The following is a 21,229-nucleotide window of genomic DNA, read 5'->3' on the forward strand; positions in this document are numbered from 1 at the left end:
AGCTTCTACCTTCTGGACTCAAGCAATCCTCTGGCCCCAGCCTTCCGAGTAGGCTGGGACTATAGGCATGCACTACCACGCCTGGCCATTTTATTCTGTATTATTTCAATCTTTTGTAAAGAGAATGCTTAACTTGTGTAATTCTAAGAAAAAAGAACTGGATTAGAACAAAATATACTGAGATGTTAACAATAGCTGTCTTTAGATAATGGGATTATAGGTAATTTTTCTTCCTTTTACTTTACTTTAAAAAAATTTCCCAATTATTCTTAAATAACCCTCTTACTTTTGTAATGGAAAAGCCAACAAACCTTTTTGTTTTTTCACTACTTTCTTTTTTAAAAACACTTCGAAAGATTCCATTAGCCTTTAAAAAATTTTTAAATTATCTTCATTGCTTTTTAAAATGATAGCAAGTAATGCAGACGTTTTTTATAAAATGTCAAACAGCACAGAAAGAACATAGTGTGGAAAGAAAGGGTATTTCGTAATTCCATCTCCTTCTATGAGATAACCACTATTCTCCAAAACTTTAAAAATACAGCATATTTATATTAAGAATTTAAAAATAATTTCAAATTAACTGGAAAGGCTGAGAACTAGAATACACTTTCTTTGTACCAAGCAGAATTCTAAATGTTTTAAATTTTATCATCTCGTGGAATTTACCCAATGACTCTCTGGGGTAGATGCTATACCCCATTAACCACAAAGTCAGGCTGGGAGGCGTTAAACAATTTGCCCAAGGCCACATTCTAGTAAGGGGCAGGATTGGCATTCAAACCCAAGTCCAAGACACCCGCTAAGCCACAGCCTCAGGCCACTGCCATTCCTGGTGGGTGGGGCGGGTGTGATTAAGATGCAGGAACTGGACTTGAGTTCAAGTGTGGCGGCTCTTCTTCCAGTGCCCCTGGGAAAGGGTGTTTAGTGAAGGATTTTTGCTTTTGGTGATAACTGTGGAGCTGTGATTGAGAGAGGAGAAAATGATAATAGTGGAGCTGGAGCATAATGGATGCATGGGGGCATTTTACAGTGGTTGTCAGGGGAAAGACAGCACAGAGGAGCTGTGGGTGGAATTGGAAAGAAGCAGTTAGCTACAGCACTCCAAAGGGTTAAAGCCAGGCTGGAAAGCCCCTTGGGAGGAAGCTGCCACCAAGGCTGCAATCCTGAGGCCTTCACCTCCCCCATCAGCAGGGGCTGGACTGGTTCCTCCTGGGATTATTTGAGGCCCCTGGGCCCTAGGTGAGCCGTGGGGGAGGGACCGAAGCTGCAGGTACTGTGTGCCCCCACCTTTCAGTGGGGCTCAGTAAGTTAGGTGCCCTGGGATAGGCCCCCTGGCTCCTAACAGATGCAGCTCTGGCCCAGGCTTGCTTTGGGAATGAGAGGTGTTGAGCCCCAAGCCTGGGGGATGCTCAGAGAATGGTGGAGATGCAGCCTTTAGAGAAAGTGGGGCCTTCCTGGATGGGAAGGGAGACTGCCCCATGATGGGGCCGTGAGTAGCTCTCCAGTCTGCCTGGTTCTGCCTGTCTTACAGGACTGGGGTTGGTGAGAGCTGCCTCACAAAGAGATGCATTTTGAGGGTTCAGAGAGCCTCAAGGTATTTCTCTTAAGCAATTATCCATAGCTAGTTTCTGGGCCCCAGCTTTGCTCTCTTCCACCTCCTCTGCAAGCCTGGCCACAGACTTTCTTCCCCTAGGTCTTTCGATCTGAACCTTCTCCTCCCATTCCCTCCCCTCCCCCCAAACTCTTTGGAAATCTTTCAACTTTCTTTCAACTTTTCTCTGGGCAGTTTGGGGTTTGTTTCAGAGCTGGGTCAGGGCACTTTAACACCCCCAGCTGGGGAGAGTGGATGACAATAGCTGCTATCACTTTACCATTGGAAGTGACCCCCGAATTTGCACTTCTTTCATCTTGGTACAGAGCACTTGAGGGTGGGCGATTTCCTGGGGGGAGTGGCTTAAGCCGCTTCCCCACCGGCCAGTTGGCTGTAGACGGTCCATGCTCAATGGTCCTCTACAGATATGAAACTGGTTCTGGAGTGAGACGAGCTCGGCTGGGGACGCTGCCTGAGAAGGCCTTTCCCCACAGGGTGACTTAAATGTCCCAGGCTGGAAGGTGGAGCGAGAAGTGGATGCCCCCAGGGCTCTGGGTCACACTCCAGGTCAGTAAAACAGCGAGTTTCCTCAAAACTAGGAAGGGTGGGGGTGCCCCATACAGTTTGGAGGCTCCAGCGGGGTCAGGGATGATCTCGGGACCCTACTGGGCCCAGGTCAAGGAGTGACCCCGTGAAGATGCTGTGGTGTGTGTGTGTCTGGGTGTGTATGTAGAGGGAGAGGACGCATTGTTTCAAGTTCTCTTTCTCCCCACCCCCACCTCCACCTCCAGCCCTGTCCCCACCCCCACCCGTCTGCCTATCTCCCTTCCCCACCCTACACAATGGTCTGGCCTCGGTCCCTCCCCAGGTTCCCCAGGCTTCTCAGGTTGGATCCCTCGTCCCTGGAGCCCCGGACCTGCCAGCTCCCTCTTTTGCCACTCATTGCCTCCTGGCACCTTAAGGGGCAACCGGGAGCCTGTGCTGCTTCCCCTTGTGGGCTGCACTCTTCCTCCCTTCCAAACACGTGGTCCAGTAGAGCAACTGAACTGGGCTGGATTGACTTGGTGGCCTCAGGCCCACCCCTGTGACCCAAGGTGCAGCCACTACCCTTGGTGGTGGGAATTTCCTTGGGAAGTCGCAGCCCAAAGGCTTGGCTGCCACCAGCCAACCCTGGCTGCTGCCCTTGCCCAGCTGGGCCTCCAGGGCCACCGGGGAGGGAGCAAAGATGGCTGGCGCTCCCTTAGGCCCTGGCAGGGCGCAGCCTGTGCAGTCGGGCTGGTGTGGCCAGGGCAGGGAGGGCAGGGCAGAGAGGCACGGGGCAAGGCTGGGTGAGGAGCCAGCCATCCAGGGGAGAATCAAACCCACAGCCTTACTGAGACCTGGTGGCCCATGTGCAGGTTGACTATAGAGAACACAGCACCTGCTTTGGGAGGGAGAGGAAGAAAAGGGAGGGCTGAGAACATGGGATCCATGGTAAGCTAGAGCCCAGAATGAGGCTGGTGGGAAAGGATTTTGTTCTAAAGACCAGGCCAGGCTCATAACAGCAGATCTCTTGCCCCTCCATCCCTTGGCCCACCCAGATTCCTGGCTCACTCTTAAGACGCAGGGGACAAGAGGCCAGACCTGGGTTCTGAGACCCCATATGCTTGAAATAAAGAATGGGGGAGCGGGGAGGCTGACCTTGGTGAAGGCGAGGCTGTGAGTGCCCTGCAGAGTAGCCTGTGGCCATTCATTCATTCCTTGGCTTTACTGGAGCTAAGATCCTGGCTGGATGCCTCTGGATGTCCTGCCTTTACCCCCGCCCTTCTAATCTCAGGCAAGAGGAGGGGATGAGCCTGTGCAATCCCGAGTGTACCTTGCCTCCTTGGTTTCAACCTTTTCAGATCACTTCCAAGAGTTGTGGGGGCCAGGGCAGGCCAGCTGGGCAAAGTCCATAGATTAGCTCTCACTTTTTGCACCTCCTTCCCTGAATGCACCTGGCAACCGGCCTGTCTGCTTTGCATTGCACTTCTAGGAAGAGAGCCATTGCCAAAAAGACTGTTGCACCTGAACCCCATCATCAATTGTCTACTTAAGAGTGATAGGCTTCCCCGTGCAGCCCCTACCATTTCCACACGGCCCTATTCTCTGGTGGGCCAATCCATCTGTGGGTTGGGAGTGAGTGTGGAGCTGCTTTTCCTTAAGCTTTTGAGGAAGCCAGAAGTGGGGTATCACATACTTGTACCTCCTACCTCTTTGGGGAAGAGAAAGGAATGAAATTGGGTGGAGCCGGGTGGAACTGGGCCTGGGAAGAGTAGATAGGGTGGGACGAGGAGGGTGGGGACAGGTGGGGACTGTGCAAGAGGAAGTGTGGCATATCTGGACGTTGTGTTGGAAGGTATCTGGACACTGCTGCATGAATTCAGGCAAGTCGACTTTACCTTTGTGGACCTCAATTTCCTTATCTGTAAAATGGCCAGGTTTGTCTTAAAGTCCTAAAAATCCATAAGTTTCTAGATCCACCAGATAATGAGAATTTTGGATGATGGAATTATAGTGCTTAGAAGGGGAACTTGAGAGTCAGGCTGCTTAGACTTTGTAGCTTTTAAAAGCTGTGTGGTCTTGGGAAAGCTACTTAATGTAAACCCGGAGCCTCCAGGTGTGAACTCGGACTAGGGATCCTGTAGATAGCGTAGGTGTGATGGAATTGTAGTTCACATGGAAGGAAGGTGAGAACCACATATAAACAAAATTACCTCTGAAAAGCCTGGACTCCAAATGCTTGAGGGTGAAAAGCTGGCAGATACTTGTTAACACTTCAGGGAACATCATGCTCTCCTCAGGAAATCGGCTAATTGCGTGTAAGGGTATAAAAATATCCACACAGCTTCAGTATATTGTTCCCTCTTGTTTTTCCTGAGATTTTGGTTGAATTACCTAGTTAAATGCACATAGGAAGCAGTCAGTAAATGGTAGCTATTTTCCTAATTTTGTTTACAAAGTATCTAGCAGAGCACTCATTTGTATGCAGTTGTAAAATAGCATTCAACAAGTGACATAATGCAAGAAAAACAAAAACCCAACGTCTTGCTTGTTGACATCATTGTCTGCCAAAATGAAAAAGCTTGTCTGTGTGTACACAGTTTGTTCTTCAGGATTCCTTTTTTAAAAATTGTATAATGTTAAGTGCTGTCTTTACTAAGGACTGATATGGATTATCTCCTGAATCCAAAGAAAAGTAATAGTTTTCTTTTTAAAGTAAATATAAAAGGCATAAAAGTTGACAGATTAATAAAAGCCAACTTCTAGAGTTACATTATATGGTACAAATAGAAATGTGGTGAGAGGTTATACCAGATTTGTTATAATATACACATTTTAAAGAAATCCACAGCCTAGAAATTTTATCCAAAGCTGATTCTGATTACCAGGTTTTTTTTTTTTTTTTTTTTTTTTGGAGACAGTCTCACTCTGACACCCGGGCTGGAGTGCAGTGGCGTAATCTCAGCCCCCTGAGGCTCAGGTTATCCACCTCAGCCTCCTGAGTAGCTGGGACTACAGGCACACGCTACTATGCAGGCTAATTTTTTTTTTTTTTCGTAGAGATGGGGTTATGTTATGTTGTCCAGGCTGGTCTCTAACTCCTAGGGCTGAAGCTATCTGCCCACTTCAGCCTCCCAAAGTTCTGGGATTACAGGCGTGAGCCACTGCACTTGGGCTGATTACCAATTTTTAAACGACTTTCCTTCTTTGGTTATCAAGTAAAATTCTGGTGGCTGTTCTCTCAGTACTTTTTTTTTTTTTTTTTTTTGAGACGGAGTCTCGCTGTGTCTCCCAGGTTGGAGTGCAGTGGCGCGATCTCGGCTCACTGCAAGCTCCGCCTCCCGGGTTCACGCCATTCTCCTGCCTCAGCCTCCCAAGTAGATGGGACTACAGGCGCCCGCCAACACGCCCGGCTAATTTTTTGTAATTTTAGTAGAAACGGGGTTTCACCGTGTTAGCCAAGATGGTCTCGATCTCCTGACCTCGTGATCCGCCCGTCTCGGCCTCCCAAAGTGCTAGGATTACAGGCGTGAGCCACCGCGCCCGGCCAACTTTTTTTTTTTTTGAGACGGAGTCTCGCTCTCTTTCCAGGCTAGAGTACAGTGGTGCGATCTTGGCTCACTGCAACCTCCGTCTCTTGGGTTCAAGTGATTCTCCTGCCTCAGCCTCCCGAGTAGCTGGGACTACAGGCGCGGGCCACCATGCCCAGCTAATTTTTTTTTTTTTGTATTTTTAGTAGACACAGGGTTTCACCATGTTGTCCAGGATGGTCTTGATCTCTTGACCTTGTGATCCGCCTGCCTCGTCCTCCCAAAGTGCTGGGATTATAGGCCTGAGCCACCACCATGCCTGGCCTCAGTACTTTTAATTTTTTTAATTTATTTTTTATTTTTGAGATGGAGTCTCACTCTGTCACCCAGGCTGGAGTGCGGTGGGCGATCTCGGCTCACTGCAACCTCTGCTGCCCAGGTTCAACCAATTCTTCTGCCTCGGCCTCCCGAGTAGCTGGGATAACAGGCACCTGCCGCTGCACCTGGCTAATTTTTGTATTTTTTAGTAGAGACGGAGTTTCACCATCTTGGCCAGGCTGGTCTTGAACTCCTGATCTCGTGATCCACCTGCCTCAGCCTCCCAAAGTGCTGGGATTACAGGTGTGAGCCACTGTGGCCCAGCCCTACTTTTAATTTTTTAAAACATTTTTACTAAATTACAATTTGCATTCATCCACTCCTTTCAAATGTAGCTTTTTTGTTTTGTTTTGCTTTTTGGGGACAGTCTCCTCTGTTGCTCAGGCTGAAGTCCGGTGGCGTGATCATAGCTCACTGTAACCTCGAACTATGCTCAAGTGATCTTCCTGCCTCAGCCTCCCAAAGTGCTGGGATTATAGGCGTGTGCCACCACGCCTGGCCTTAAGCATACAGTTTGATCTGAAAAATGTATATACCCAAACACCATTTTTAAACCTAAGGGTCATCTAAAGCAATTTATTGAACTCTGAGAACAAGTTTAATTTGAGAACATGATCTGAGAAACCAGAAAGGATAATGGTCCCTCTCCTAATGTAAAAAGTGTCTATGAAGGAATACCATTCTGCTTTGCAACTGAACAATAAAAACATACCAATAGTTGAGATGATTAGTTTTGTGTTAAAAGGTGGTTAATGGTTTAAACAGGAGATGAATCACAGACCCTAAAGAGCATTTGGGGCCAGGCATGGTGGCTCACGCCTGTAATCCCAGCACTTTGGGAGGCCAAGGTGGGTGGATCACCTGAGGTCAGGAGTTTGAGACCATGAGACCACCCTGTCGGACATGGTGAAACCCCATCTCTACAAAATAAGCTGGGCGTGGTGGCATGTGCCTACAGTCCTAGTTACTCAGGAGGCTGAGGCAGGAGAATCGCTTGAACCCTGGAGGCGGAGGTTGTAGTGAGCAAAGAATGAGCCACTGTACCCCAGCCTGGGTGATAGAGTGAGATTCTGTCTCAAAAAAAAAGTGTTTGGTTTCAACTAACTTGTATTGTGACCTTGGGCAAATTAGGTTAACTTCAGTTGCCTCAGTTTCCTCACCTGTAAATTGGGGATAATGGTAGTACTTAAAGTATTAGTGTCAGGATTAGGACAGTGCATGGCAAATAGTAAATGCTCAGTAAATCATAGTTATTAGATCTTTGTGCAGTGAATAGATTGTTGCTGCCCCTTTGAAAGGCTGTTTTTGTTCTGGGGCAGCACTTCTCAAACTTTTTGGTTTCAGGACTCCTGTACGGTCTGCAGACCCTGAAAACCTTTTGTTTATATAGGTTATATCTACCAGTGTATATTGTATACAAAATTAAAAATGAGAAATAAATTTTAAAAAGCCTGTTATACAGTAACAAATAATCATTTTTATGAGAAGTGACATTTCCAGAGCAAAAAAACTACTTTTTTTTTTTTTTTTTTTTTTTGAGATGGAGTCTCACTCTGTCGTCCAGGCTGGACTGCAGTGGCGTGATCTTGGCTCACTGCAAGCTCCGCCTCCCAGGTTCACGCCATTCTCCTGCCTCAGCCTCCCGAGTAGCTGGGACTACAGGCGCCCGCCAGCGTGCCCGGCTAATTTTTTGTATTTTTAGTGGAGACGGGCTTTCACCGTGCTAGCCAGGATGGATTTTTGTATTTTTAGTAGAGACAGAGTTTCACCATGTTAGCCAGGCTGGTCTTGAACTCCCGACCTCAAGGGATCTGCCTGCCTCGGCCTATCTTCTTTTAAACCAGCTACTATGGAGACTTGGGAAAATGTTAAATAATGTCCGAGAGCACATTATTCTACATTTTTACATTTTACATTTTTCTGTATCTCCATAGTATTTGGTTCAAAAGAAGATGAGTACTTTCTCATATCTTTCTATATTCAGTCTGTTTTGATATATTGTTTTGGTGGAAGCATCTGAAGAAAATCTAACTTCATCAGATATATAGATGGAAAAAGGAGGAGTATTTTGATCACTTTTTCAGTGGATTTTTTTGATATTATACCAAAACTTTACAAGTAGTAGCTTCTCAAAGCTTAGTTATAATGTGGAATTTGAAACCATATCCATGAACTTTTTGTACCCTGTTATATTAAAATCCATGGGTCTTTTTTTTTTTTTTGAGATGGAGTCTCGCTCTGTCCCCAGGGTGGAGTGCAGTGATGCAATCTTGGCTCACTGCAGCCTCTGCCTCCCGGGTTCAAGCAATTCTCCTGCCTCAGCCTCCTGAGTAGCTGGGACCACAGGCATGTGCTGCCACTCCTGGCTAATTTTTGTATTTTTAGTAGAGACGGGGTTTCACCACATTGGCCAGGATGGTCTCGATCTCCTGAGCTCGTGATCCGCCCGTGTCGGCCTCCCAAAGTGCTGGGATTACAGGTGTGAGCCACCACACCCAGCCCCATGGGTTTCTTTTATACTTTGAATGATTCTTCTACAAGTGCATGACTTTGTAACAACACCCATTGGCTATTTGGAAAATGTTCACTGAGTGATGTAGATCTTTAGTGGAAACAATTGACAATTCATTATAAAGCATAAAAAATTATATTTGTTAGGGCTGGGCGTGACGGCTCACACCTGTAATCCCAGCACTTTGGGAAGCTGAGGCAGGCAGATCATTTGAGGTCAGGAGTTTGAGACCAGCCTGGCCAACATGGTGAAACCCCGTCTCTACTAAAAATACAAAAATTAGCTGGGCATGGTGGCGTGCGCCTGTAATCCCAGCTACTCGGGTAGCTGGGGCAGGCAAATCTCTTGAACCCGGGAGGTAGAGGTTGCAGCCAGTCGAGATTGCGCCACTGCACTCCAGCCTGGGTGACAGAACGAGACTCAGTCTCAAAAAAAAAAAATTTGTCACCACTGATCTCATCAGAAAAATTGGAATTTTCAGATGGAAGCTGATAAGTTTTTATTGGCAGCAAATAGTTGTTTCTCTTGAAATTACAGTCTCACTTCATTCATTTTTGAGAAAATATCTGCCAAATATATCCAAATCTGAATGACCACTGTCTATTAGACTTTCTTTCAAGTAAAAATTGTATATCATGCTAAAGGGAGCTAATTTATCAGAAAAGCAGAACAATCATTCCAATGGAGACATTCATCATACCTCAGGTTGCAGCAAGCGTGTTATAAGTATGCCCCATTTGATTATACCCAGTATTGAAAACGACATGTACTTAAGGATAACGGTTTTCTTTCTTTTCTTTTTTTAAAAAAAAGCATCATTTATATTTATTTATTTATTTGAGACAGAATCTCGGTCTGTCACCCATGCTTGAGCACAGTGGCATGATCTCTACTCACTGCGGCCTCCACCTCCCAAGTTCAAGTGATTCTCGTGCCTCAGCCTCCTGAGTAGCTGAGATTACAGGTGCATTCCACCATGCCTGGCTAACTTTTTTTTTTGTATTTTTAGTAGCAATGGGGTTTCACTATGTTGGCCAGGCTGGCCTCAAACTCCTGACCTTAAGTGATCTGCCTGCCTCAGCCTCCCAAAGTGCGTGAGCCACTGCACCTGGCCTCTCTCTTTTTTTCTGAGACAGAGTCTCATTCCTGTCACCCTGGCTGGAGTGCAGTGGTGTGAGCATTGCTCACTGCAGCCTCGGATTCCCAGGCTCAGATGATCCTCCTGCCTCAGCCTCCCAAGTAGCCGGGACTATAGGCACATGCCACTGTGCCCAGCTAATTTTTGTATTTTTTGTAGAGATGGGGTTTTGCCATGTTGCTCAGGCTGGTCTCGAACTCCTGGACTCAAGCAGTCCACCCACCTCAGCCTCCCAAAGTGCTAAGATTACAGGCATGAGCCACCACGCCCAGCCAACATCTCTTTATTGTCTCATTTATGCCCAGAACAACTCAAGCATATTTTATTAATTTTTTTTTCCCTTTTGGAGACAGTCTCACTTTGTTGCCCAGGCTGGAGTGCAGTGGCTCTAACTCAGCTCACTGCAACCTCTGCCTCCTGGGTTTAAGTGATTCTTCTGCCCTAGCCTCCAGAGTAGCTGGGATTACAGGCTCTTGCCACTATGCCTGGCAAATTTTTGTATTTTTAGTAGAGATGGGGTTTCACCATGTTGGCCAGGCTGGTCTCGAACTCCTGCCCTCAAGTGATTCATCTGCCTTGGCCTCCCAAAGTGCTAGGATTACAGGTGTAAGCCACCGTGCCTGGCCTATAAAGCAGATTTTAAAACACCATTCCCATTTTATAGAAAATGAACAGAAGCATAGAGAGGTTAAGTGATCCAAGGTGACCAAGCTTATGTCAGAGCCAGGATTCAAAGCCAGGTTCTAGAGACCACACTTTTCCTCAGTACCATTCAGTGATGAACCAATCCCGTCTGTTGTGGGAGGACGGGAGCAGATAGACATTACCTTTTGGGAGAAAGTGCAGGAGTGGACAGGGCACCTTTGCTAGTCATCATCTGGGCACTTCGACCTGACTACTGCCCCTTTATCTTTTGCCCTGGCAGGATGACTTCTCGGAACCAGCTGGTGCAGAAGGTGCTGCAGGAGCTGCAGGAAGCAGTGGAGTGCGAAGGCCTGGAGGGTCTCGTAGGTGCTGCCTTGGAGGCCAAGGAGGTCCTGTCTTCCTTCACTCTCCCCACCTGCCGGGAGGGAGGCCCTGGCCTCCAGGTGCTGGAAGTGGACTCGGTGGCCCTGAGCCTGTATCCAGAAGATGCTCCACGGAACATGCTGCCGCTGGTGTGCAAGGGGGAGGGCAGCCTGCTGTTCGAGGCGGCCAGCATGCTGCTGTGGGGTGACGCAGGCCTCAGCCTGGAGCTGCGGGCCCGCACCGTGGTAGAGATGCTGCTGCACAGACACTACTACCTCCAGGGCATGATCGACTCCAAAGTGATGCTGCAGGCCGTGCGCTACTCCCTATGCTCTGAGGAGTCCCCTGAGATGACCAGCTTGCCCCCTGCCACGCTGGAGGCCATCTTCGATGCTGATGTCAAGGCCTCCTGTTTCCCCAGCAGCTTCTCCAACGTGTGGCACTTGTATGCTCTCGCCTCTGTCCTCCAGCGGAACATCTACTCCATCTACCCCATGCGCAACCTCAAGATCCGGCCCTACTTCAACCGTGTCATCCGGCCCCGCCGCTGCGACCACGTGCCCTCCACGCTGCACATCATGTGGGCTGGCCAGCCCCTCACCAGCCACTTCTTCCGCCACCAGTACTTTGCCCCTGTGGTGGGGCTGGAAGAGGTGGAGGCTGAAGGTGCCCCTGGCGTGGCCCCAGCTCTTCCAGCCCTGGCCCCACTGTCATCGCCGGCCAAGACCCTGGAGCTGCTCAACCGTGAACCTGGCCTCAGCTACTCTCACCTCTGTGAGCGCTACAGCGTCACCAAGAGCACCTTCTACCGCTGGCGGCGGCAGTCCCAGGAGCACCGGCAGAAGGTTGCTGCCCGCTTCTCCGCCAAGCACTTCCTGCAGGACAGCTTCCACCGGGGGGGCGTCGTGCCACTTCAGCAGTTCCTCCAGCTGTTCCCGGAGATCTCCCGCTCAACCTACTATGCCTGGAAGCATGAGCTGCTGGGCTCTGGCACCTGCCCGGCCTTGCCCCCCACGGAGGTGCTGGGCATGGAGGAGCTAGAGAAGCTGCCAGAGGAGCAGGTGGCTGAGGAGGAGCTGGAGTGCTCCGCACTGGCGGTGTCAAGCCCTGGAATGGTCTTAATGCAGCGGGCCAAGTTGTACCTGGAGCATTGCATCTCCCTGAACACACTGGTACCCTATCGCTGCTTCAAACGCAGGTTCCCTGGCATCTCACGGTCCACCTATTATAATTGGCGGCGAAAGGCCCTCCGGAGGAACCCCAGCTTCAAGCCGGCACCAGCCCTCTCTGCTGCTGGGACTCCCCAGCCAGCATCTGTTGGGGAAGGGGCTGTAATTCCTTGGAAGAGTGAAGCGGAAGAGGGGGCAGGGAATGCCACAGGTGAGGACCCTCCCGCCCCCGGGGAGCTCCTGCCACTAAGGATGCCCCTGTCCCGTTGGCAGAGGCGTCTGCGCAGGGCTGCCCGCAGGCAGGTGCTGAGTGGGCATCTCCCTTTCTGCCGCTTCCGCCTCCGCTACCCCAGCCTGTCACCTTCTGCCTTTTGGGTCTGGAAGAGTCTTGCTCGGGGTTGGCCCAGAGGCCTGTCCAAACTTCAGGTGCCGGTCCCCACCTTGGGCAAAGGGGGGCAGGAGGCTGAGGAGAAGCAGGAGAAGGAGGCTGGCAGGGATGTGACAGCTGTGATGGCCCCACCTGTGGGGGCTTCTTCAGAAGATGTAGAGGGAGGGCCTTCCAGAGAGGGGGCCCTGCAGGAGAGGGCCACAGCCCAGGGCCAGCCCCACAGTGGGCCCTTGCTGAGCCAACCTGTGGTGGCAGCAGCGGGTGGCAGGGATGGCCGGATGCTGGTGATGGACATGATCGCTACCACGAAGTTCAAGGCCCAGGCCAAGCTGTTCTTGCAGAAGCGCTTCCAGTCCAAGAGCTTTCCCTCCTACAAGGAGTTCAGTGCCCTCTTTCCCCTCACTGCCCGCTCCACATACTACATGTGGAAGCGAGCCCTCTATGACGGCCTGACCCTGGTAGATGGCTGACAGGGAGGTACAAAAGGGGCTGGGAAGAAGGGGGACCAGTTTGGAGAGGGTCAGGGACCTGAGCTGACCCCAGGCTTGGCCAGGATATCCTTTGCTCTGGGTCCCACAGTGTCTACCCTAAGTCCAAGGGTATATTTGTGTTATTTTCTGGCTCCAGGACAGAGAATGCCAGAAATCAGCCATCTGGTCTCTCGTAGGAAACTGTGGGACCAGAGATATCCTCTTTCGTTGTTTGCTGGTCATATTTTTACTGTTATGATTTAGTTTTTGGTTTTGATTTGAGTGGGTTGGTTGGCCCCCTTGCTGGAGTTGGAAGCCGTATGTATGTCAGGGGGTTTAGAGGGGGGTTGGTTAGCTAGAGCTGCTTTCAGCTTTTCCTGGAGACAAAAGGAGTGTTATAGCATGATCATCGGTCCCACTGGGCAGAACGTTATCTTCAGTTTCTTTTGGGGGTTGGCATCCTCTTTACTCAGTTGTTTCCCAAAGGAACATTAGGCTCGAATATGGGGGCTAGGTGTGGTGGCTTATGCCTGTAATCCTAGCACTTTGGGAGGCCAAGGCAGGAGGATCACTTGAGGCTAGGAGTTAGAGACCAGCCTGGGCAATGTAGTGAGACCCCATCTCTTAGAAAAAAAAAAAGAAAGAAAATCAAATGTGGAGCTGATCAGCAGCTTGTGCCTGGCATCCCCAAGGGAGAAGGTGCCAGGTCAGCAGGAGCAGCAGCAGGGATGTATAGAAAGAACCACAGCTGGCCTCTAAAGGATGGCATTGAGGCACCGGAGATCTTGAGGCACTGGAGATCACTGAGGGGCTGGCCTGTCTCCTGCAAGGAGTGTGGTACCAGGTGGGGCAAGGCTGGGAGGAGATGCAGGCTCTGTTTGCAGATTATGGCCCAGAGTCTCTGCTTGTGGGTGCTTGATCCACCTGCTGGGACCCTGCAGTCCTCGGCCAGCCTGGCTGTCTGTTGGGGATTCCACCTTTCTGCTGAGCGTCTCCTCGGAGCTGGAGGCCCATCTTCAGTGAGAGATCACAAAGCGGCCAGGCAGGTTGGGAGACTGAATTTGCCTTGTTCGAGAGTAAAGTTTGAAAACCAAAGAAATAAAGTGATGCAGTGCCCACAGTGCTTGGTCTCTGGTATTTGTTTTGCCAGGATGTGATTGCCCATTCCCATGCTCCCCTTTGGCTTAAGGGGACAAGAGTGACCTCTCTCTCGATGGGACGCACTCAGGTCTAGGGCTTGGGGGATGAAAAGAGTTATTCTGGGGACTCTGAATTGGATCTAGAAGTGACCTTGGGTGCTTTTCCAGCTGAAGGGTGGGGCTCTGGCTACCTGGAAATGCCCTCCCTCCCATGGGAGAAACCTGGCATTCCCAGGTGGGGAAGGGGTTGCTGCCACCACAGGTTGGCTCAACAGGGGCCCACTGTGAGGCTGGCCCTGGGCCATGGAGGCCAGGCCAGCACCTGGAGTCAAGTCTGTGCCAGACATTCTAGTTAGTCCTTGCAATGTGCTCAGGCAGGTAGGCCCAGTCCTGTGACTGGGACACTCTAAGGACACAGCCTTAGAGTGGCTAATTTGCATGCTCCCTCTGTCTGGTGGGACAAGGGTGAGGGCAGCGTGCTGTAATGAGCAGCAGCAGGGATGTAATGGGAGCTTTAAGCCCAGGCCTTTGCCTGTTTGGTGAGGGAGGAATCATTAGGGAAGAAGTTCCCGTAGGCCCTTCTTCTTCTGTCTGGGTTTCTTGCAGTGGCTGGCATCCTTGTGCTCCTGGGGAGTCATTCTTGCCTCTGCTTTTTATTCACCCCACATCCAATCCATCAGCAAGTCCTATTGACGCTGACTCCAAATGATACCCAGAACCCTCTTTCCACTCTGCTGCCATTGTCTCTCCTGGCCCACATCACAGCTTCCTACCCCATCTCCCTGCTTCCCTGCTTCCACTCTTGCCCCTATACCCCTATACAACCCATTATTTTTATGATTTTTTGAGACAGAGTCTCACTCTGTTGCCCAGGCTGGGGTGCAGTGATGTGATCTTGGCTCACTGCAACCTCCACCTCCCAGGTTCAAGCAATTCTTTGCCTCAGCCTCCCAAGTAGCTGGGATTACAGGCACCTGCCACGATGCCTGGCTAATTTTTGTATTTTTGGTAGAGATGGGGTTTCACCACCTTGGCCAGGCTGGTCTTGAACTCTGATCTTGTGATTCACCCACCTCGGCCTCCCAAAGTGCTGCAACCCATTATTTTTATTTATTTTTTTTTTTGAGTCAGAGTCTCTCTCTCTCACCTAGGGTGGAATGCAGTGGCACAATCTCAGCTCACTGCATCCTCCACCTCCTGAGTTCAAGCAATGCTCATGCCTCAGCCACCCATGTAGGTGGTATTATAGGCACGTGCCACCATGCCTGGCTAACTTTAGCCTTTTTAGTAGAGACGGGGTTTCACTATGTTGGCCAGACTGGTCTCGAACTCCTGACTTCAAGAGATCTGCCTGCCTCGGCCTCTCAAAGTGCTGGGATTATAGACGTGAGCCACCATGCCTGGCCCCTATACAACCCATTCTCCATAGAGCAGTGAGAGAGTTTATGAAATCGGATTTTCACTTTCCTGCCTAAAATGTGTCTGTGGCTTCCCTTTACTCCTAGAATTCCTTGTGCTGCTTTACAAAGCCCAGATAGTCTGTCCCTGACTCTGCCTCTTGCTCCATGCTGGCCCTAACCCACCACGCTACAACCATACCAGCTGCCTCTGGTCTTGAACACTTGTTTCTGCTCTAAAGGCCCTTGCATTTGCTGCTATGGTCTAGAATGCTTTTCCCTGTCATATTTACATGGCAGACTTCTTACCATTCAGATCTCTGAGGGTCACCATCACACCACACTTTTCATTCTCATGGTGTTTACTCCCATCTGATGTTTCTCTTGTTTATTTGTTTATTTGATTATTGCCTACCTCCCCAGCAGAATGTAAGCTCCATGAAAATCTGGGCTTTTCCCTGACTTGCTCACACCACTGTGTTCCCAGCAGGTAGATTCATTCCTGGCATCATAGGTGCTAAAATGTGTTGAAAGAAGGAATGAGTGAAATGGGGTCTCTATCCCTTTCCTGCTGTTTTCCTTTGGGATTTGGTTTTATCAGACATAATCCCCCTTCCTCCATATTTCTTGTGGACCATTTTTCTGCATCCCCACAGCTACCCCCTAATCTATACCAGCATCTGTTCCTCATCTTTGATACTGGAACAGTTTTCAAACTGACTCTGCCTCCACTCAAACTATCCTAGTTCTTCCTGACAGGCCAGAATGATCCTACTGAAAGTCTGACTCACTGCTGGATTTCCCGTTGCCCTCAGTACAAAATCCTAACTGTTTTGAGGCCCACCTGATTCTGGCCCCTACTTTCCTCTCCGGCTTATTTCTCCCCACCAACCCTCATTCAGACTGACCTTTCCCCCTGCATTCTTTTCTCCCTCCCACAAGTGGCATTGTTGAGGCTCTGTACTGAGCCCTGGAGTCTTACTGAAGCCCCACCACCAATGTAACCATTTGACATTTGATGGAGGGGTTGGACTGGGAATGTTACCATCTGGCCTGCAATAGCCACATATAGCCAGCAGATGGCAATCGGGTGCAGCAACAGACAAAGTCTCTCTCTGGGTTCCCAATCCGCACGCGGCTCTGATTTCCCAACCCCCGGTGTATCCGCCTTACTGCTTTGGCCATCAGAGGGTGGTAGCAACTTCCTGAGAACTACCCTTATCGGGGTTCTGGATTCTCCTATTTGCTCTTTTGCCTGAACTCTCAAACCAGAGCAAATCCTCTGATGCCTGGAGGAGTATCTCACAGTGGGGTCTAAAAACCACCTGGATCGCAGTCTTCGTGGGAACTTATTAGGAGCGTGAATTCCAGGGCCCCATTCACACCTGCTGACTCCAACCTGAGACATTGGAGAGGTAGTATATGCACACGGATGAGTTACATAACCTTGCTGTGCCTCACTTTTTCCATCTGTAAGATGGGATTACAGTAATGCCTATAGGATAGTATCCTGCACGTAGTGTTAGATAAGCCCAGTTTCAGAACCTCTGGGAGTCTGATTCCTGTTTTCTAGGAGGAAGTCAATACCCATGGATACTGTCGTTCAAGGTTACCCTCTAGGTTAAAGACACTCCTGTCCCAGGACTGAAAGGTGTTTTTGCCAGAGGCTAGCCCTGAGCCCTGAACTCACAGGCAGAAATTTTAGCTTCTGTTGGAAGAAATTAAGATAAAAAATGGTATATCAATATTTATAGATTTGGAAAAGGTTTCATAAGTATGGATAAGTTATTCTTGTGTAGAAAAGCTGTTTCCTTTCTAATCTGCTTAGAAAGGCAGGGATACCAAGTGGTGACCGTATTTGCTAAGAATACTTAATGCTGATTTTTGAAATCAACATCTGTTGAACTTATTTGTATTTTTCTTCACCATTTTCTGTCTCTGATGCAGTGTAGAAAGTCCAGTGAAATGAACAATGTGTGAATAAAGGAAGAAAAAAATGTGAGGTTAACTTTGCATCTTCTTCCAACATTCTGTGTATTTGTAATGTAACAAGTGCTTCTAACAATTTTTTTTTTTTTTTTTTTGAGACGGAGTTTTGCTCTTGTTGCCCAGGCTGGAGTGCAGTGGCGCAGTCTTGGCTCACTGCAACCTCTGCCTCCTGGGTTCAAGCAATTCTCCTGCCTCAGCCTCCTGAGTAGCTGGGATTACAGGTGTGCACCACTACGCCTGGCTAATTTTGTGTTTTTAGTAGAGACAGGTTTTCACAATGTTGGTCAGTCTGCTATTGAACTCCTGACCTCAGATGATGTTAAGATTTAACAATCTTAAATATAAAAGCTTCACCTCCCCCCCCCCAAAAATCCAGTGAAACATTGAATAATTTAAAAAAATTATCTCCACATTTATCCCCTGGAGGAAGAGGATTTTGGTGGAGATCAACATAAGCTGCTCCCCAAATGTTTCTCTGGAGTCCAGCACTCAGGCCCCAGGGCATTGCTGGTGGCTTCTGGGTCCTGAGCAGCCACCTCATATCCCAACTGCCACTCCTGGATGTCCCACCATTGCCTCATTCTCACTGCCTGCCAATCTGGGCTCATCCCCCCCATTACCCTGGGACACACTTCTCTGACTATCTTTCACCCCAGTTTCTGCAGCATCAGGTTCTTAGTTAAACTGTCCAGAAAGCTAAGAGTTGTCCTAGAACGTTCTCTCTCCCATACCTCTATCCCAGCAGGACCCTAGAAAAATGGCGGGTTTCACAAGCTTGCACACTGCTGGGTAATCACAGGGAAGAGAATTCCATTGGTCCAGCCCATCCCTGTCCCATCCTTTCCCCTGAGCACAGCTTTCATGCCAGGTCACACCTGAGGCTACTGGACAAGTTTTGGCCAAGGGCTGTGTCGGCTCTGCTCACAAGGGATCTGGCAGATGTAATAGGTTCCTATCTAGCAGCCTCTGAGAGGCTGAGCTGTGAGCTGAGGAGACAGAGCCGTTTGTATTCAACTCTTGTCCTCACAAAGCCCTCAGTTTGCAGCAGCCGTGGTGTGACACAGTGTGATAGAGGCTTCCATATGGAATGGGCAAAAAGTGCAGCAGGCTCACAGGAAGCCTATGCTGGCTGATCTGTGTCTGGTACCTTGTGGCCTATTTTCCGAGAATGAGCCAGCTCTTTGAGTGTCAGCTGCCTGGGAGTCTCTGGGAAATGCCTCAGTTGCCCCTCAGGTGACCCTAGTCACTGGTTGTAAAAGACTCATTCCAGTTTGGTGGCTGTCACAGGAAGATGGGAAGCTAGGGGACAGGGCTCGTGCCACCAGGCAGTTGTCAGGATGGGGCTGGAAGGCTGAGAAGCAAAGCCCTGAGAGTGTGTGCAGGGAAGCCTGCTCCTGCCCCTGGCTGTCCGCTTTCATTGGCCTGATATCTCACCAGAACCTTCTCCTAGTGTGATTGCTTCTCCCCAACCCCAGCCAGTGACACCCAGGTTACCTGTAGGGTGTGACTAGTGGGTTGGTAAGTGTTCCCATTGCTAGTTTATCTCATGGAAGAGGAGGAGGGAAGGTTTTAGATAAGAAGCAGCAGAAAGTAGGTTTAATGGTATAAAAATTTTTCCATGTGGCCAGGAGCAGTGGCTCTCGCCTGTAATCCCAGCACTTTGGGAAGCCAAGGCGAGTGGATCACAAGGTCAGGAGTTCGAGACCAGCCTGGCCAATATGGCGAAACCCCATCTCTACTGAAAATACAAAAATCAGCCAGGTGTGATAGCGGGCATCTGTAATCCCAGCTACTCTGGAGGCTGAGGTAGGAGAATCACTTGAACCCAGGAGGTGGAGGTTGCAGTGAGCTGAGGTCGTGCCACTGCACTCCAGCCTGGGCAACAGAATGAGACTCCGTCAAAAAAAAATTTTTTTCCATTAAAAATGACTTTGAAAATAGCATGAAATCCACTTAACTCTAGGAGGTCTTCCCTGCCAGGCAGAGAGCTGGGGGAACAGAGATAGGAGGGCAGCCAGGAGGAGACTGGGCAAGCAGCTGCTCATGTATGACCCTCTGCCTGCGGAGACCACTGGGTTGGCAGAAGGCAGAAAGGTCACAGGGGGTCCTCGCCAATGCCTCACCCCACTCCATACTGCAAGCCCCAGGGCCGGGAGGAGGAGAAGTGCAAGCTGTGGGGTCAGGGAGGTAATTGGGGAGCATCCAGGCTGAGTGGCTTTTGGTTCCCTTTCCTTCACCTGCCTCCCTCCCCCGCTGCAGCTCATCCTGGCTCAGACAGTTGCCTCTGCAGTATGGCAGACTGCAGGTATTGACAGTCAAGATCAGTTTCTAGGCTCCTTAACCAGGCAGAGTTATCTGTTGTCACTTAAGTTAGAATTGGGAGGGTGGGCCGGGCATGGTGGCTCACGCCTGTAATCCCAACACGTTGGGAGGCTGAGGCAGCCGGATCACCTGAGGTCAGAAGTTTGAGACCAGCCTGGCCAACATGGTGAGACCCCCGTCTCTACTAAACATACAAAAATTAGCTGGGCATGGTGGCAGGTGCCTGAAATCCCAGCTACTCAGGAGGCTGAGTCAGGAGAATTGCTTGAACCTGGGAGGCGGAGGTTGCAGTGAGCTGAGATTGCACCACTGCACTCCAGCCTGGGCGACAGAGCGAGACTCCATCTCAAAACAACAACAACAACAACAAAACCAAAAACAAAATTGGGGCACAATGGCACATGCTTGTAATCTTAGTGCTTTGGGAGGCTGAGGCAGGAAGATCGCTTGAAGCCAGGGGTTCAAGGCTGCCAGTGAGCTATGATTGAGCCACTGCACTCTAGCCTGAGTTACAGAGTGAGATCTTGTGTCTAAAAATAAGAGGAAAAAAAAGGCCAGGTGCGGTGGCTCACGCCTGTAATCCCAGCACTTTGGGAGGCTGAAGTGGGTGGATCATTTGAGGTCAGGAGTTCGAGACCAGCCTGGCACACATGGTGAAACCCAGTCTCTACTAAAAATACAAAAAATGAGTCAGGTGTGGTGGTGCATGCCTGTAAACCCAGCTACTTGGGAGGCTGAGGCAGGAGAATTGTTTGAACCCAGGAGGCAGAGGTTGCAGTGAGCTGAGATTGTACCACTGCTGCACTCCAGCCTGGGAGAGTGAGACCCTGTCTCAAAAAAAAAAAAAAAAAAAAAGAAAAAAAAAAGAAAAAAGCTGGGTGAAGTGGCTTATACCTATAACCTGTAATCCCAGCACTTTGGGAGGCCGAGGCAGGCAGATCACAAGGTCAGGAGTTCGAGACCAGCCTGGCTAAGATGGTAAAACCCCGTCTCTACTAAAAGCACAAAAATTAGCCAGGCATGGTGGTGCATGCCTGTAGTCCCAGCTCAGGAGGCTGAGGCAGAAGAATCACTTGAACCTTGTAGGAGGAGGCTGCAGTGAGCTGAGATTGTGCCACTGCACTCCAGCCTGGTGACAGAGCGACACTCTGTCTCCAAACAAACAAACAAACAAAAAAACCTTGAATCTAATACCAAACAAACAACACACACACACACACACAAACACACACACACACAAAAGAAAAAAAATAGAATTGGGACACAACAAGGGAGGCATAACTGAGTTGCATGGCAGTATCCAGGACAGGGGCTGATGGCTGCAGGATCCACTGATCCTCAGAGCTCATCTTCATGGAAATAGGAGGGAGCCAAGTATCTTTGACTTGTGTTTTCTTTGTTTTGCTTGTTTTTTAGACAGAGTCTTGCACTGTCGCCCAGGCTGGAGTGCAGTGGCACAATCTCGGCTCACTGCAACCTCCACCTCCTGGGTTCAAGCGATTCTCCTGCCTCAGCCTCCCGAGTAGCTGGGACTACAGGCGCACACCACCACGTCTGGCTAATTTTTTGTATTTTTAGTAGAGACGGGGTTTCACCGTGTTAGCCAGGATGGTCTTGATCTCCCGACCTCAGGTGATCTGCCCACCTCGGCCTCCCAAAGTGCTGGGATTACA

At 49.6% G+C, this 21,229-nt stretch overlaps 1 protein-coding gene across 1 annotated transcript; it reads left to right on the plus strand.

Annotated features, from left to right (window-relative positions):
* The first annotated feature begins 1,979 nt into the window (after window positions 1-1,979).
* Window positions 1,980-13,829, plus strand: VRTN (vertebrae development associated). The gene is made up of 2 exons (XM_016926411.4): window positions 1,980-2,161; window positions 10,600-13,829. Exon 2 carries the CDS (start codon window positions 10,601-10,603, stop codon window positions 12,707-12,709), a length of 2,109 nt encoding a protein of 702 aa, XP_016781900.1. The 5' UTR covers window positions 1,980-2,161; window position 10,600; the 3' UTR covers window positions 12,710-13,829.
* The last annotated feature ends 7,400 nt before the right edge of the window (window positions 13,830-21,229 follow it).

The sequence above is a fragment of the Pan troglodytes genome, chromosome 15, assembly GCF_028858775.2.
Source record: "Pan troglodytes isolate AG18354 chromosome 15, NHGRI_mPanTro3-v2.0_pri, whole genome shotgun sequence".
NCBI classification, from domain to species: Eukaryota; Metazoa; Chordata; class Mammalia; order Primates; family Hominidae; genus Pan; species Pan troglodytes.

Bases quoted from the DNA above. Each gene is read 5' to 3' on its own strand.
- VRTN (XM_016926411.4), top strand. From the start codon at position 10,601: ATGACTTCTCGGAACCAGCTGGTGCAGAAGGTGCTGCAGGAGCTGCAG.